This window comes from Abramis brama (genome assembly GCF_963993115.1).
Source record: "Abramis brama genome assembly, chromosome: 12".
Classification (NCBI taxonomy): domain Eukaryota; kingdom Metazoa; phylum Chordata; class Actinopteri; order Cypriniformes; family Leuciscidae; genus Abramis; species Abramis brama.
This window is the reverse complement of record NC_139974.1, coordinates 3,853,047-3,871,270: the sequence shown is the minus strand read 5'-3', so window position 1 is coordinate 3,871,270 and position 18,224 is coordinate 3,853,047. Positions and strand designations below refer to the sequence as shown.

At 37.3% G+C, this 18,224-nt stretch overlaps 2 protein-coding genes and 1 pseudogene across 3 annotated transcripts in view; 1 reads left to right on the top strand and 2 right to left on the bottom strand.

Moving 5' to 3' along the window:
* The window catches only part of LOC311093954 (uncharacterized protein), a gene marked incomplete at its 5' end in the record, with an annotated part of 471,534 nt that overhangs the window by 83,159 nt on the left and 370,151 nt on the right, over positions 1–18,224 (top strand). The gene's annotated exons all lie outside the window — the stretch shown is intronic.
* LOC311093776 lies at positions 557–8,014 on the bottom strand (annotated as a pseudogene). Its single transcript has 4 exons — positions 7,978–8,014; positions 7,684–7,844; positions 1,887–1,921; positions 557–1,526 (listed from the first exon to the last, which is right to left on the bottom strand). The product of its transcript is annotated as an uncharacterized misc_RNA (transcript).
* LOC311093933 (protein NLRC3-like) overlaps positions 11,125–18,224 on the bottom strand; it is a 72,975-nt gene continuing 65,875 nt past the window's right edge. Inside the window, exons 14-16 of the mRNA XM_084131610.1 lie at positions 16,821–16,994; positions 12,293–12,466; positions 11,125–11,832 (exon numbers count right to left, since the gene is read on the bottom strand). Coding sequence (XP_083987736.1) covers positions 11,826–11,832; positions 12,293–12,466; positions 16,821–16,994 — 355 coding nt within the window. The 3' untranslated portion in view covers positions 11,125–11,825. The remainder of the gene's footprint in view (positions 11,833–12,292; positions 12,467–16,820; positions 16,995–18,224) is intronic.

The window sequence follows — 18,224 nt, the reverse complement described above, 5'->3', positions numbered from 1 at the left end:
TTGTTTACATGCCGTTATACAGTTGATTTATTTTATTTATTAATATTATTATTTATAATAGTGCCTTAACTTTCCAGTTTTTCAGTGTTATCCTGTGTTGTCGTTTTTGTCAGTGGCCCAGACTGCCAGGATGGTGTTTGTTGATGACCACAAAAAAGGAAACAAAGCACAGTTCTGTGCAATTTATAGAAGTCATTTCAATAAAATAATGTTTTAATATTAACCAAGCCTTGTCATGGTTGAATGTTACCAGTCTTTTCAGCTACAAAAAACACCTCACTGGCCTGTGAAGCACAATGAAGCATTAAGTTAAGGTTTAACACTTTGTATTACAACACCTAGAAATACATGAACATTACATCACATGATGTAGCACCACTCTACTAAGAAAAAAGATAAAGTTATGTTAGGAGAGTGTTATCTATCTAACCTAACTCTGTGGGTTTTAGGTTTAGGACAGTTCTAGGTACGACTTAAAGGGGGAGAAAATTGACAATGAAACTGTTTAAAAGGTGTAAAAAGACAATAGACATTTATTAGATGAAAATAGTCACAACTACTCATTGCCATCCTCCTCTCTTGGACATCCCTCTGGGTGTTCATCACAGCCATTCACAGCTCCAAGCGCAAAGTTGTGCAAGAAGCATGCAGCCATGATAACCATTACCACGATGTCCATCCTGGTGTTCTGCAGGTCTCTTAAGCGCCGCCACTTGCACTTCATCCTGCCAAATGCCTGCTCAACGATGACCCTCCCCCGACTGATGTTGTAATTTTGCTGGTGGTCAGCATCAGTGAGGGCCCCGTTGTCACGCTTAGGTGTTACAATGAAGGGGAAGGCCTGACCAATATAGGCACTGTCCCCGAGCAGACAATAGTCCCCCATCTTCTCCTGCCATTCGGTGTAGAAAGTGGAGCCCCGCAGCATCCTGGCATCGTGCACCCTGCCTGGTGGTCCAGCAAAGATGTCAATGAAGCGGCCTTCATCATTGACAATTCCCTGAAGAAGGACAGAATAGTAGGACTTCCTGTTAATGTAATCCCCTCCTCTGATGGGTGGCCTCTGGACCCTGATGTGGCAACCATCTATCGCCCCAATGACTCCAACTAGGCCAGAGATGCGCTGGAAGACAGCAGAAGACATCCTCTTCTCACAGCCCCTTGGCCAAGACACAAAGTTTGTGCCGATCCCTGACATGATGGTCAGCACTTGAAGGATGGCTCTGTGCGTCGCTGACTGGGAAGCATTAAATTTATCAGATATCTCTCTGAAGCTGTTCTGGTTGGCCATATACCAGAGAAACATGAGGACCTTTTTGGGAACAGGCAAGGGGGGAAGTCCATGGCTGTGTTCGCTGTGCAGGCCCCCCTATTGAAGCAGTCGAAGGAGCTGCTCAAACCTGGCTCTTCTGATCCGGAAATGACGGGCAAATGTATTGTCATCCATATTCAGCATGATCTCCCACTCCATTCCAGACTTGAGGATGATCTGCTGCCTGGACAGCAGCACAGCTGATACCACAGCCCTGCGTGAATGAGAAAAAGAAATAGAGATAAAAAAAAAAACTTCCGTTAATACATGTCTTTTAACTCATTTAATTCAAGCATAATTGCTGTTAGTGTTACTCTGACACGTTCTAAAATGTACCTTGGATACAGTGGCAAAACAACCCCCAAACATAAAGACGGATCCCACCAACCAGATGCAGCGTCGCTTTGCCCCTCGCAGTCTCTAAAACGCAATGACTTCAATAGGAAGTCTAGCATCACTACGGTTATCTGAGCAGATAATCTCGAGATAATATTGAGATATCTGGCATGAAAATCTAGATATGAAATTTTGTCCATATCGTTCAGCCCTAGACTCAGGGCCGTTGCCCTTATACCCAGGGGGCAAAGGGGGTTTAGCAGACATGGGCTGCTGTAAAAGGTTGTCATATAAAAATGAAATCTATGATGTCTGAGGATCACAACCTGGGTGGCCAACCCGGTCAACAAGCTGCTGGAAACTTGTAATTAGGGTCAAAACAATGTTACCTCAAATTCGGCTTTAACTCCCAGAATCACCCAAACATGCTAAAACGGTTTAATTATATTCATGAATCGTGAGCCATATCTCCCTGATACTTTATGCTAGAAACAAACTGAGCACACCTTTAGAAAGAGTGGAAGATAAGCTTTCATCTGATGCCTTGATTGTACATGTAATTAGAAGGTAAGAGTTAACAATGCCTCTTAATTCATAGGTAGGCAAAAAAAAAGAAAAAAATATTGAACATTCCATTTGTAATCGGTAGCATTCTTTTCCCTTTGTTGTTGTTACAATAAACAAATTACCATGTAAAGTTAACTTTTACTGGATGAAATCATATTTTGATTATTTTTTTACTAACCAGACAGTCCTCATGGCCCATAACACATTTAGAGGGAATTCAATGTCAAGCCTATAATAGCCTGTCAATTCAAACAAGATCCAAGAAAGAAGTTTACCATTAACTGGTGTTAACTGTATACTGCTCTGTTTCTGTATGTACAGTATATCGTTTGCATATTTATGCAATATCAATTATTTGTATTGCAATGTCTATTTCTAATATTCTTTCACAAGTGGGATAGCTTTATTTATTCTATTGAAATAAAAAAAAAGGGATTTGAGGATTTTGGTTTAGGCTGGTTAGTGTTCAATCCTGGTGTTTGGAGTGTGAGACAAAGGTACTGACAACTAAATGCTGAAAGACTAAAACACACAGGAGTCATGTGTGGAGTAGGTTTAAAAGTATTTACTGATTAAAACTGTTACATTAAGTAGCAATTTGTACCAAAAAAAAACAAAAAAAAAAAAACCGAAACAGACAAACAGATTACAATTCAGGGTGAAAACTAATTTCTGTAATAATGTTTATACAATTTGTTTAGCTGTTTTCAGAGTCACTGCTGCTGTCGCTGCTCTCTAGTGTTTCAGCATGCTGTGTCCTACTACATTTGGTTGTCAACCCCTATAACAACGGCATCCTATGTAGCATGAAGCAGTTCTTCTGACAACCTTTAACCAGAGATGGGCACAAATACATCAAAAAGTATTTAATTAAAATACAAGTAATTTGTAATTTGAAAATACAAAAATATATTTTTTACAGTCTTCTGTAGTGTAAGTGTGGCGTTAGGTACATGTAAGAGTCTAGAATATTGCAATATTATTGTTTAGTGCAGAAGATGCGCTTTTAACATACATGTTGCCACATACTGTCATAATAAAATATAATTACGCATATAACACTATATTTGTATTATTTACACAAAAACTAGTTAACGCTGCTGTGAGGGGGTTTCTAATAGCGCGGCTATGACAAAGTTGACAACTTTCTTTCTTCCGACTGCCATTATCTATTTTTTTACTCTTTTTGAAAGTTGTGAAAACACTGTTGTGGCGTTTTTCTTTTGCTATTTGAGCAAATTGGAACACAAAAATATATATTTAATGTAGTCTTTCATTCACTGCTATAGAAGTTAACCCAACTATGATGCCTTACACTTCTGAGAAACCCAGAAATGTGAACAGGGTCAATAGGATGTGTCACATCACGTGATTTACTTGCCAAAAACTGTGATAGGCAATTTGGTAGTCCTATTTGTATTTTATGTCTATGGTCCTAGGGATAGTTCACCCAAAAAGGAAAATTAGCCCATGATTTACTCACCCTGACATCATCCTAGGTGTATATTACTTTCTTCTTTCAGAAGAATACAATCAGAGTTATATTAAAAAGTGTCCTGGCTCTTCCAAGCTTTATAATGACAGTCAATGGGTATATTTTTCATCAAAGTGCATCTATCCATCATAAAAGTGCATCTGTCCATCATAAAAGCATATCTATCCATCATAAAAGTGCATCTGTCCATCATAAAAGTGCATCTATCCATCATAAAAGTACATCTATCCATCATAAAAGCGTATCTATCCATCATAAAAGTACATCTATCCATCATAAAAGTGCATCTGTCCATCATAAAAGTGCATCTGTCCATCATAAAAGCATATCTATCCATCATAAAAGTACATCTATCCATCATAAAAGTACATCTATCCATCACAAAAGTGCATCTATCCATCATAAAAGTGCATCTATCCATCATAAAAGTGCATCTATCCATCATAAAAGTGCATGTCAATCATAAAAGTGCGTCTATCCATCATAAAAGTGCATCTATCCATCATAAAAGTGCATGTGTCAATCATAAAAGTGCGTCTATCCATCATAAAAGTGCATCTATCCATCATAAAAGTGCATCTATCCACCAGAAATTAGTTTTCACCCTGAATTGTAATCTGTTTGTCTGTTTTGGTTTTTTTTTTTTTTTTTTTTTTTTTGGTACAAATTGCTACTTAATGTAACAGTTTTAATCAGTAAATACTTTTAAACCTACTCCACACATGACTCCTGTGTGTTTTAGTCTTTCAGCATTTAGTTGTCAGTACCTTTGTCTCACACTCCAAACACCAGGATTGAACACTAACCAGCCTAAACCAAAATCCTCAAATCCCTTTTTTTATTTCAATAGAATAAATAAAGCTATCCCACTTGTGAAAGAATATTAGAAATAGACATTGCAATACAAATAATTGATATTGCATAAATATGCAAACGATATACTGTACATACAGAAACAGAGCAGTATACAGTTAACACCAGTTAATGGTAAACTTCTTTCTTGGATCTTGTTTGAATTGACAGGCTATTATAGGCTTGACATTGAATTCCCTCTAAATGTGTTATGGGCCATGAGGACTGTCTGGTTAGTAAAAAAAAAATCAAAATATGATTTCATCCAGTTAAAGTTAACTTCACATGGTAATTAGTTTATTTTAACAACAACAAAGGGAAAAGAATGCTACCGATTACAAATGGAATGTTCAATATTTTTTTCTTTTTTTTTGCCTACCTATGAATGAAGTGGCATTGTTAACTCTTACATTCTAATTACATGTACAATCAAGACATCAGATGAAAGCTTATCTTCCACTCTTTCTAAAGGTGTGCTCAGTTTGTTTCTAGCATAAAGTATCAGGGAGATATGGCTCACGATTCATGAATATAATTAAACCGTTTTAGCATGTTTGGGTGATTCTGGCAGTTAAAGCCGAATTTGAGGTAACATTGTTTTGACCCTAATTACAAATTTCCAGCAGCTTGTTGACCGGGTTGGCCACCCAGGTTGTGATCCTCAGACATCATAGATTTCATTTTTATATGACAACCTTTTACAGCAGCCCATGTCTGATTTCCTAAAAAATAGGTGTTTTGCCCCCTGGGTATTACAATAGTTTAATAAGAAGATGAGATTGTGGCTTTACGTAATACTTTTTTGTTTCAGAGGCAAAGAAAGATGTCTGGAGGACAATTTTTGGTTTAGTGTCAATGGCGAGACACGGCAGGCAAAAACAGTTTGTTTGTTTTTTTCTGGTCAATTTTGAGATTTTTGGATATTTGTCTTCAATAACATCTTCTTTCCGACTTGTGGTGAAAAAAAGTCAGAAATACACATTTAGGTCTTTATTTTACTACACTTTGTCTGTTTGCGTCTGTAGATTTCTCCTAAATTCAACAAAAGTCGGCCTTGTAAATCCGATCTCTGTCTGCTCCCTGTCATCACACACACCGCTGGAAAGCTCTCTCTCTCCTGTACAACGCTGTCGGATCCAAATATGGTCATTTCCTTTATCAGCAACCAATCGTGAAAGTAAAAGGGCTGAATGCGCAATCTCATTGGCTGATGACAAATCTTTAAAGCCCGTTTTCTCAAAATGACTTTTCTCTCATTCTCCAAGTCCGAAATCTCCACTTCAGTAGCACCGATATACACCAAACCTTCCAGTCTTGTACCTTGTTATATTATGAAGACATTTATAGAGGGATCTGTAAATATATTATTCCTAGCCTGATTTATATAACATTTTATTCCAAAAAACATGGCAAATCATTTTTTTAAGGCTATTGACAGTATATTCTGATTTACAGGATGACAAAAGTAGATATCCATAAATCCCTCTGTAATTTTTTCCCCATCTAATATGTGAACACAATGAAAAAATAATTTTTAACCTGGCTTTATCCAATACTCAGATTTCGTTTTTTTAAATATATGCAAATTAGTGCATATTTAATTAGATATTGCCTAATTTGCATATTTAAACATTAAATTACAGAAAACTTGTAATATATTTTTTTTCTCATCTTAATGTAGGTAATCAACTGGGAAAGTTTCTTGGTGATATCTGCTAGTTAAAAATGTTATCCTATTCACCTGTAGTGTCTCGCCTTAATGGCAAACTAAATCCAGAAACCCTAATGTTAAACTGATGCACAAGTTGAATGGTGCGTCAAATAACAAAGATTGTTTCAGCAGGAAACGCCAGGGCGGATGCGGCAGCAAAGGCACGACAGCAGACAAAACCAGGGCAGAATGTGCCCGATAAAATAATGGCTATGGATGAAGTTGGCTAAACACCCTGGCCTGGGCTATTATTGTGGCAGAAAGAAACAGTGCCTAACCTTGCGCAGCGCCTAACTTAAAACTTTCATTTTGCAGGATGTCAGGATGGATTGAATCAAACAGATTCTGTATTGTTTTGTTAACATGAGCAAAATGGGTTGAAGGTTTTTTAGGGGAACGAGGACCCTGAGTGCTATTCAGTGAGCAACATTATCTGGTGACAATATCAGGGTTTCTGCGGGGTCTTAAAAAGTCTGAAATTCTGAACTTTAAATTTAAGGCCTTAAAAAGTCTTAAAAATGGCCGGATTTTCATCCTAGGTCTTAAATTTCATTTAGTCAGGTCTAAAAAAGTGTTTGCCCTCATTCATTTCCAGAAACGCTGGCCGCAGAAAGTTATTACAAAGTAGCAAAAAAGTATGGAGTTGTAGCCTATAAAGCGGAGCCGTAGAGCAGGGTCTCCCACACGCCGCTCGCGAGCTCCAGTCGCTCGTGGCCTGATATGAGCTAGCTCGCCAGAGGCCGTTCACATATCGCGTCTTTTGCACGCTCAAGTTTGTTCAAATGTAGGCGCGCGGCAAGAGCTCATAACTGAAGCGACGCGCTAATTATTTTACCAGACACAACGAGATGAAATAAATCTAAACTTTTCAGAATGCCACAAACGCACCGCAGGTCATGTGACAGGAACCAACCAATCACCCCTTTCCATAACAACATTGAAAGCTCAGTCAACATGAAGGATGGGGGTGCACCCAAACACTACTAATAAATATAAGCTAATGTGTAAATGTCAGTAATTTATCTTTTTTGACTCATTCTTTTTTATAAAGGTTGAAATATGAGGTTTATCTTTGTATAAAACCTTTTTTGTCAAAACTTTATTTGAACTTGTACATGTTAGACACTCTTTTAAATTCTGGCCATCATTTCTAATGGTATTTTAATGCTTACGCAAACAAAAAGTGCATATTGATGCTAATCAATTTGTTATTTGCTGTTTTTCGACATAAAACTTGTTGAATTGACTTCATTCTGTAGTATTAGTACTTTTTGAACAGGATTCTGTGATAACCGTGATCATTTCCTCTCTAGTTATGATCAGCTGTGCACCTTCGCTGCCGCCACATGGCATCACGGTAGAAGCGCGCGATAAACTGAAAGATGATCCTCTGGGTTTGTCGCTGCTCACTTGTTTACGCCCAAGTCGATGTACGGTATCATCAGTGTGTGGAAGTGTGTCCTCTGCTTCTGGGAAAAGCTGCTGGCAGACCTGGATAACCCTCTCCCGAACATCCTCCCTCTCCTTTTCAGGGATCCCGTAGAGTCTCAGAGTCCAGCGGCGTGTGTATCCTTCGAGATGAGAGAAACGCTGTTCATGCTCAGATGAAATCGCCTCAGTCTTCTTCACTTGTGTCTCCGCTACACCGAGCTTACCTTTAACGCCATTAACTTCAGCACATGCAAACTCAACGGCTGTCTTCACGTCGGCGATCTGTGTTTTCGTTAACGGCCTCTCTCATGCTTGCGATCGCTCATTCTCCGCCACCGTTCGTTCCAGGGCATCAGAACGATTATTAGTTAGACTCGAGAGTTCTTTGAGTTGTGAGAGGACATTAGCGGTATCAGTGCTTTCCATCTTCCGCTGTTTTATAACAGGAGACTTGCATGGCGTTTCAGGGAGAGGAGGGAAAACTACTTCGGCATAATATCTGCACAGTCCATCTCTGACTCGAGGTAATCATGTAAATTGTCACTCAAAAGTTTGTTTGAGACTCGCTGTTCTGTTGATGTAGCTTTAGCAGGATTAGCTTTGGTTTGACATACATTCTTGTTCTTTCTTTTTTCAGATTTTCCCATTTTCAATCACTATAATCATAGTAAAAGCCTCGTATGCACCAGAAGAAAGATAAACAGTCTTTCTTACCGCACTACAAATTGAATTATTAGTTTGAATTTGCGGAGCTCTTCAAAGCACGTACAGTCAGAGCGCCATCTTGGCAACACCCCAATTTTCTTGTCATACTCCATGATATTACAATAAAAATGTGTTTATATATATATATAAAGGTTCTTTATTGGCATCAATGGTTCCATGAAGAGCCATAAAAAGGTTCTTTATGATGGAAAAGTGTTTTTGATCATTAAAATGTTCTAGAAAAAATGGTTCTTCTAAGATCTGTTCACTGAAAGGTTCTTCGCCCCAAAAATGACTTATGATTGTTCAGAGCGATGAACTTTTTGGCTTTTGCTTTGATAACTTATATTGCTGAACTAGAACTAGAGTCGTGAGAAAATGAAACACAATGAAGAATAACATCGACTCTCGCCTGAGATCTCCACTTCTTCTGGCGGCTCTGTGACAGAGTTAAATTTCTCTGTCAGCTAATCTGAAGATATTTTACACATGTGATCACTTTATCAAACACAGAGAGAAGTTCATTAAGACTAAAGAATATTATAGTTTCAATATTATAGCAGCAAACCTCTCCTCAACAACACATGATCTGAGGAATAACTCGTGTCTGGAGCTCAAAGATGAAGATAAAGGTTCTTCATGATCCATGAATCACAAAACTGTTCACATTGTGTGCATGTGTGTGTGAATGTGTTACATATAGACTGTGTGTTTGTTTGTTTGTTTGTTAGATAAAGAATGGATGGAGAGTGAATGTCCTTTCCAAGGATCGCCACCTTGACGTGGTGGAAAGGCTTGTGTGTTCCAGTGATCCCAAGAGTGAGTAATTCTGGAGCTTTTACTCCAGTTTGACTGACTTAAGGCTGAGGGTCCAGACTAAGTGCGATCCAAATGGGCATTAACTAAATAAAATAATTTTTGAAGCATAATTACTTGATTTTGTCTTTCTTGATCAACACACACATTCAGACACGCTCACTAACACACACACGTTTAAATGGAGTAATTAGTAATTTCATCTTTATACGTTGTTCTGATGCAGAGAATATAGGTCTTGTAAAACGGTTGCTTGTGAACTGGGGAGCAAACATCTTATTTTATGGGTAATTTAATAAATTAAATTTTTTTATTAAGGAACAGGACTTGTTCAACAGTGTGAAGGCTAAGTCTATTTCTTTTTTATTTACTACTACCGAAGGGCACAACACTCGAAACCTGCTCAGGGTTCACGCTATTTTTGAATCTGAATACAAAGCAGTCACGTGACTGTGTGTGGAAACAAAGCTTCGGACGTCACAGATCACGTGGTTATGGCAAAACGAATCAAGCTCCGATACACTGCTTCAGTGTGTGATGGTTTTGTTTTTTTGATACAAGCTTCGAAGCCTCGGTGCCGAACGTCACATCACTATGGATTACCCTTTCATTAAAACACTGCATTTGGATCCTCAGCCCTCGTGTCTCGAAGCAGTTCGTTACATCACGTGATCTACATGTGCCACACTGATTTGTCAATTGTGTATAAACACTAGTTTAGCGACACGTAAGATTCTTTGTATTTTCTGGTTTGTAGTAAGAGTTTATTTAGGGCGTCTTCGACACTGAAGATCTTTTGTTTTAATTTGGGGTTTTTGGTGAATGTTGATTTCAGTTAGATTAGAAATTTATTTTGTTTATATATAGTAAGATTGGTTTTTGTTTCTTTCTTTGATTTGGCACGGTCTAGTTCTCTTTTCCTCGTTCTATTGTGAACCTTTTCCTTGGTCTGTTGTCTAGGACTAGATGTTGATATCCCTCAATAAGTACTTGGGGCACCGATGGAACTCTGTGGGATGGTCAAATGAGTGAGGGCACCCTTTGGGTTATCAAGTGGGCGCCCTCCTCCTCCTGGCGTAGGCCTATTGATGATTTCTGGTGTGGTTGTGTTTTTCATTTAAAAAAAAAATATTGGTATGCATTTGTTTTGAACTGTTGTTTGGCAAATATACTTGGATGTGGTTCCCCTTATTTTTAGTGTTTCATTTTGTCTTTAATTTGAAGTGTTACAACAGAAAGCTGGAGATGTCCATCAGTGGCGGGGAAAGAGTTAATTGAGAGTCATGAACAAAATATTACAATAATAGATTACCACAAATTAGTTAAAAGTAATGTAATAGAATAGAACAGAGATAATAGAATTGAGACAAGCATTAATATAGTTAATTTGACAGATAAACCTCTAGTTCTTTCTATCTCTCCATCCAGACATTAATGCTGTACCTCAGATCAGTTGATTTCACTGGTTTGTCAAGAACGGTCACTCTTCATGGACACACAGCTGGACTCTGAGTTTCATCTCTGACGGCTGAATCCACTTGTAATATAATACAGTTAATCATTCATATACAAGATTTAATGTGGAGTTGGCAATAGATTAAAGACAGCATATGAGAATGTATATTCTGCAACTGAACATGAAAACATGATTAACCATTTTATTACTGAAAGGTGTCCATAGATGAATTCAAAAAAAAAAAAAAAAAAGATTTTCATTTTACATTTAAAAGTGGCGATGCATCATTGCTTAAAAGGCAATAGATGATTTAATTGTGAATGTTACTATAATCAAAGGCATTTGAATATGTTTGGTGGGCTGAATTACTCTTTAAATAATTAAATAAATATTATGGAGATGTCTGTAGTAGAGCGTTTGCAGTATAAATGTCACTTCTGTAGAAACAAAAATCAAGTCACCTTTATTTATACAGCGCTTTTTACAATACAGATGTTTTCAAAGCAGCTTTACAGTGATAACAGGACAATAATGCAACAAAGTTTGTTCCTGTACAACAGATCTAGAAGAAAATAGTGTCATAGTCCAGCTTAAGTAAGTTCAGTGTTGATTAATTTCTGTTGTAAAAAGGTTATTACTTTAGTTCATTTATCTATACAGCCGCTCTGGAGAAAACCGTGATGTCATCGTCCAGCTCAGTTCAGTTCTCATATAATGATGTCAATGCAGATCAATAATATTGTTGAATATTAAGTGTCTCCAACTAAGCAAGCCAGAGGCGACAGTGGCAGGAACTCAAACTCCATCAGTGACAGAATGGAGAAGAAAACCTTGGCAGAAACCAGACTCAGTCTCTCAGCTCTCCTCTGACCAACGAGCGAACAGTGTATGATTATGATTCAGGCATTACAGGTCAGAGGTCAGATTGGATCTGAACATTCAGAATATTTATCCAGTTTCATCTGGTTGAAGGTTTCCTTGTTTGACTTTGGATGAAGGATTGGATCATTCTGTAAAGTTACACACACACGTGTGTGTGTGATGATCACTGTGGGTTTGTGTCTGTTGATTCTGTTGAATGTGATTGTGTCTGTAGAGGCTCTTTATTCTCCATCAGCTGATCCAGAGAAGGTCAGACTAACATCTAGAACCTGTAAGTGAAACACAGACAGTCAAATGTGTGCAACATTATTGCATTATCAACTTTAGAACAACTAAAATAAACTACTTGGATGATTAAGTGAGAGATTATAATATAATACTGAGATACACGATTGTTAAAGCTTATCTATAACCCTGTATGACTGTCCTCTTTCTGTGTCACTGGGTCAGTTTTATTTATGATAAAGAAACTAGTGATAAATATTTACCATTATCTTTTATTGCAATTGACATTGACAATGATATTGAAAGCAAAATATTGAATTGTTTGAAATATAAAGAAACTTGAAGATATTTGATTGTTGCTATAAACTATAATGAAAAAATAAATGAAGTAAACTCTTATTAAACATGTTTATAGTGAGTAATTCACCATCACAATGAAAGTAAACTAAGAAACTAAATTAACTTTCAATTAAAATATGAACAGTTTTAATCATCACTACTCACAGAAGCGTCTCCAGTTTATAATGTGGATCTTTCCTCAGATCAGAGAGCGGCTTCACATCTGAGTCTCTTAGATTATTCCCTAACAGATCCAGTTCTCTCAGGTGTGAGGGGTTTGATCTCAGAGCTGAAGTCAGAGCAGCACAACCTTCATCTGTAACACCACAATCCCACAACCTGTAGAGAACAATGACACTCTTCAGTCTCTCAGTTCAGGAAACACTGATATAAATGATAAGATACATATGAATTTCTCTTCAACAGATTTGTATATGAAAGCAGTTGTCACCTCTTCACATCATCCAATCATGCTTATAACTATTGTTGTGGAAAATATGTAATTGTCCTGTTACAAAATAAATCTATATTTAATTGAAACTAAGAAGCTTGCCTGCCAAAAGTCTTTGATTTCTAAAATACTGAACTGAACAGATCATGAAGAAGTCTTCTGGGCTGCGTTCTCCGATAACGTTGTCTCTTAGCGCGCTACGAAGACTCAAAAGGTACACCATAACTACAGGTATACCTTTCCTACGTGTGTTCTCCGAACTATACATTAGGATGTTGCTTAAGGTAAACCTTCTTAAGTTCGACCTTAGCAGGTGCTGTCCATGGTGGAGGTGCTGAATAGGTTGATATCGATGCCTCGATGATCGATTGTGCGCTCTTTCCTTCACAGCGGTATAGGTAAAGTATTGAGAAAACAATGTTCTTTATAAAGAAGCGTTTTAGAAATAGTGCAAACTGCATTTATTGGGCTCATTGAAATATGTACATGCAGAAATAAATATGAGTATGTGTTTATAATTTAGCAAGTGTGCAATCCCAAACCCTCACGGCCATAAGTGTGTTAATGTTCTCCACAACGTATGCTGATTATCCACCAGCCATGTAGTTGACATACACTAACTGGCTCCGCGGACGGCGCCGTCTTTGATTTAAAACAAGTACTCGCTGTCTCGCTGCCATAGCTATAAAGTTTGTGTAAACTCATCTTTCTTTATATAGACTCCTAAGCCTTTTCTGTCAAATGGTTTGCCAGCTGATGTGCCTTAGGATAGTAATTAAAAAAGCTAACAACCATTAGTGTATGGAAACTTTATTAACCCCCTGAGGTCGGCTATCGCGCCGGCGCGATGGGCTCGTTTTTTTCCGTATGAGTGCAAAAAAATAAATAAATAAAAAATATTAATTTTTATCTTATATGCTTGTGTTATACATCAATCTATCCTGTTAAGTGTGTATTATTTTTGTGTACACTCACAATAAAAACAAAGTGTTGTGCCTTTCGCCAAATAAAGAAAAATAAACATGATGCGAGTTCTGCCTTCTCTCTGTCAGTGTAGTCCATTCTGAAACGCGTCCGAAAATGAACCATAACTCAGCGAATACTCAGTCAAACAGGCATACAGACACACAGGCATGAAGCTTGAATTCTCTCCTTTTAAATGAAGTAACATATATAAAAAACAAATATTCTCAGCTTGTGAAATCTGTATTAAAAGAGAGCGATTCCAGTCGAGCTAATTAGATCTCATTCACATGTAATGTGACCCCGCCCCGGAGCGCGCGCGCTATTCAAACGCAAATGTCTGAGGCAATCCTGCAAACTGTGAACGTCCCCATATCAGCTCGAGAAAACACATCAGATCATTGTACTTGTTTACACAGTCTCGCAGCGCTGTGAGGAATAATACTATAATGGTAAATTTACCTTAGATGTACAAAGAGCAACAGATCCGAGGCTATGGAATAATGTAGTAAGTTTTTTTTTTCATTCTCAAGTGCGGCGCGTTTCTGTGCATGAATGAATGAATGAACGGCAGAGATGCCGCTGTTTACCACAACTGGCAAAAGACGGTTTAAATTTGAATCGTTTCTGTCTGTGAATGTTTCGCTTTTAGCAAACTGTATTGCTATAGGCTACTGAGTAAAAATCGAGTGAAATATGTTGAAATAAAATGCATATAAGCAACGTATTAAACTGCAAATTAACATTTATATTTCTTATTATAAAAACGAAAGTTACTATGTTACAGACATATGAAAGACAACATTTCATTGATTAGTTTTGAATAGATTATACATTTTCACTGTAAAATATCTGCCACCTCAAATAAGCTTTTGTTTGACAATTTTTGCTCATATGTTAAATATAGTATGTTTTGTCAAAAATAAAGTAATCAAATAATATGTTATAGTGTTTATTCCAATGTAGCCTAGGCTATATTCAAGTAATGAATCCTTAACTTTGAAATATGTATGATAAATGTATACTTTAGTTTTTACAAATAAATATTACACTTGAATTGTTGTTGTAATTGTAACCTTTTTAATAATAAAAAAAAAATACAAGGTAGATGTAAACAAACTAATAAAAGGTAAATATAAGCCTTTTCTTTAAAATAATATTTTATTTTGTTTTATTAGTGACAAATTTGGGGAGAGGATAAATATTCCAAAACTGAAAATACAGTATGAGAATTAACTGCACAATTACTAGACATGTTTTCCTTTTCATATTATAGGCCAATACTAGATGCTTCCAACTGTTGCTCCTGCGTTCTTTCTTGTGACACACCTGAATGAATGCCTCATTAAGTATGCGGCCCCATTGTCTCCAGGTGCAAACCACTAAATATGCATGATCGTTGACGCCCACTCCGCATATTGACTTTCCAGACAGAAAGTGTTTTGTAAAATTTAAATCAATGTATTGTGTTATGTGAATGATTAGGCAGGATAATTTTCACATACTTTTGAAGAAAAAACACATGGCAACGACATCCATTAGTCAAAAGTCTTATTGACACATATTTACTATGTGTTTTGTGGCCTTATTTCAGAAACTTTAGTTTTTAGTTTTAAAAAAAACCATGCATAAACATTATTCTCTCAAAAATACAAACATGTACATGCAAGTTGTTCACATATTATGGTAGCCCTGTTTGTGCTAAATAGAGTGAATTTACACCTTTGCCATTAATATGTTTATAAGCAACTGAAAAAAGCACAAATGTCAGGGCATGTCAGAACATCTCAAGGACCCCAAAAACCCCTCAGACCCCAGAGGGTTAATGAAAACACTTCCATACACTGGGTGTAGGCTATAACAACTTAAAGGGATAGTTCACCCAAAAATGAAAATTCTGTCAGTAATTACTCACCCTCATGTTGTTCCAACCCCGTAAGACCTTCGTTCATCTTCGGAACACAAATTAAGATATTTTTGATGAAATCTGAGCCTTGTCTCACTCCTCCATAGGCTGCTAGGTGGCCCAAACTTGCTGGCCCAGAAAAGTTATTAAAGAGATCGTTAATATAGTCCAAGTGACTACAGTGGCTCAATCTTAAGTATATCAAGCGACGAGAATACTTTTTGTGCGCAAAAACAAACAAAAATAACGACTTTATTCCACTATTCATTTCCTTCTCTCTGGACCTCTAGTTGGTTTGCGTAGTCTTTTTGCGCAGCGCGTCTGTGTTACACGTCACCACATAGGCTCACTATTGGCCGACGCTGGTCATGTGTGTGATGCGTGATTACGTATAACACAGACGCGCAGCGCAAAAAGACTACGAGGTCCAGAGAGAAGGAAATGAATAGTGGAATAAAGTCGTTATTTTTGTTTGTTTTTGCGCACAAAAAGTATTCTCGTCGCTTGATATACTTAAGATTGAGCCACTGTAGTCACTTGGACTATATTAACGATCTCTTTAATAACTTTTCTGGGCCAGCAAGTTTGGGCCACCTAGCAGCCTATGGAGGAGTGAGACAAGGCTCAGATTTCATCAAAAATATCTTAATTTGTGTTCCGAAGATGAACGAAGGTCTTACGGGGTTGGAACAACATGAGGGTGAGTAATTACTGACAGAATTTTCATTTCTGGGTGAACTAACCCTTTAAGTATTTTATGTGTAAAATTTTTAAGTAAAGTAAAAATGTAATTTTAATACTAAATCAGATTTTATATTAAATGTTCATATAAAATTTTCTATGTGTAATTAAACTGCGTTGTAAAAAAGCTTTTTGCGTAGTGGTGGCCACTAGCGGTATGAACTGTCAGCAGCGATAAGGTATAGCTAAGAGAGCTCCAGACCAACCTTACGAACGTATGACTTACAGAAGGTATACTTAACTAAGAAGGTTTCGGAAACCACGTATTAACGATAAGGTACTTCTTAAGGTACAACTTAAGAACGACGTAGCGTTAAGGTAGTTTCGGAGAACGCAGCCCTGATCTTTAGATTGTGAGTATGAAAATTCAGATGCTTATGATTTAGGACAGATTTGACGTACTTTACCTAACCTGAGAATAATCAAAATATGTTTAAAGGTGTCGAGAAATACGCACCATAAAACACTATCAAAAGTAAAATGACCTCAGAAGCTTTGGAAAGAATCTAATAAAGATTAAACATCCTTTTCAGTTACTTGATGGTAAACTTTTTTTGTATAATTTTTGTATATTATTCATTATTCACCACAGGAGAGAAACAGACAACGCTGAGACTTTTAAACAATCTTACCCCAGTATCTCCAGTTTACAGTGAGGATCCTGCAGTAGATCAGAAAGCTGCTCGACTCCAGAATCACCTACTTTATTCCCTGACAGACCCAGTTCTCTCAGGTGTGAGGGGTTTGATCTCAGAGCTGAAGTCAGAGCAGCACAACCTTCATCTGTAACACCACAATCCCACAACCTGTGGAGAACAATGACACACTTCAGTCTCTCAGTTCAGGATCTACAGCTCAGATAAGCAGAACTTCACAATCAGAGACTCAATCCACGGCACCATTAACAGGTCCAGTCTAAGGTTCAGACCCGCTTCTACAAACTGCTTGAGCGGGTTAGTATCTATATCATAAAAATTGCAAGAATATTCAATAACACTTTATTTAACAGTGTCCTTGTTACATCTGTTACATGAACTTACCATAGTAATAACAGTAAATTATGCAGAATTACAACTAACCCTCAACCAAATCCTAATCCTACCCTAACCCTATAGTGAGTACATGTAGTTGCTTAATATTACTCAGTACTTAAATATATAATTACACTGTAACAATGACACCATAAAATAAAGTGTAACCGAATATTATTTTTTTATGCAAATGTAGCGGGTCCCGGCTAGGTCTCCGCTGGCAGATATATATATAATCCTCTCCTAGGAGTGCTCTGGAAATATATTAAATATTACAGAGAAATCAGTGACGCAGGAACACAGTTGCTCATTTTCCATTGACTCGGATTATATTTATTTTCAACTTCAATTTAACTTTGTATCTGCAATCATGAGTTGTTTTCTGTTATTTATGTCTGCTTTGCATTTAAGCACAGGTTATATCCACATTTGGATAACATGAAGCAATATATTCTTGAAAGGTCTGTTTTCACATAAATGTACACTCACATATTTTACAAACATTAGCTTATCAAAATTTGTATGAAACCAAAAACAAACATTTTCCATTTAAATCACATTTTTGGTCTATCATCAATCATATCTGCACTTTTCTCTTTAACATCTGTCATCTTTGTTCTCTTATCAAAAGAGTATTTTTGTAATAAATGTACTAGGGATGGGGCCGATCCGATCCAGTATCGGTATCGGGACCGATACCAGCGTAATTCACGTATCGGATTTTCCCGATCCAACCTGCGGAGATATCCGATATCCATGAGTCATGTCTGCGCTTTAACGTTGTCTGCTGAAATGACTCCAAAAGTGATTCCCGCCGGCGAGTCTGCTATAGCTGGCTGCAAACTGCGGGATGGCTTTCCTAAACAGAGGCGCGGCTCAATCTTTTACAGTCTATGGGCTCAATGAGACACAGAGTTATGAGATAAATCCATTCCGCATTTTGCGGCTAGCCAACATGTCCGCTTTGTGTAAATACTTCACACAGTCAGAGCAAGACAGCTAAAT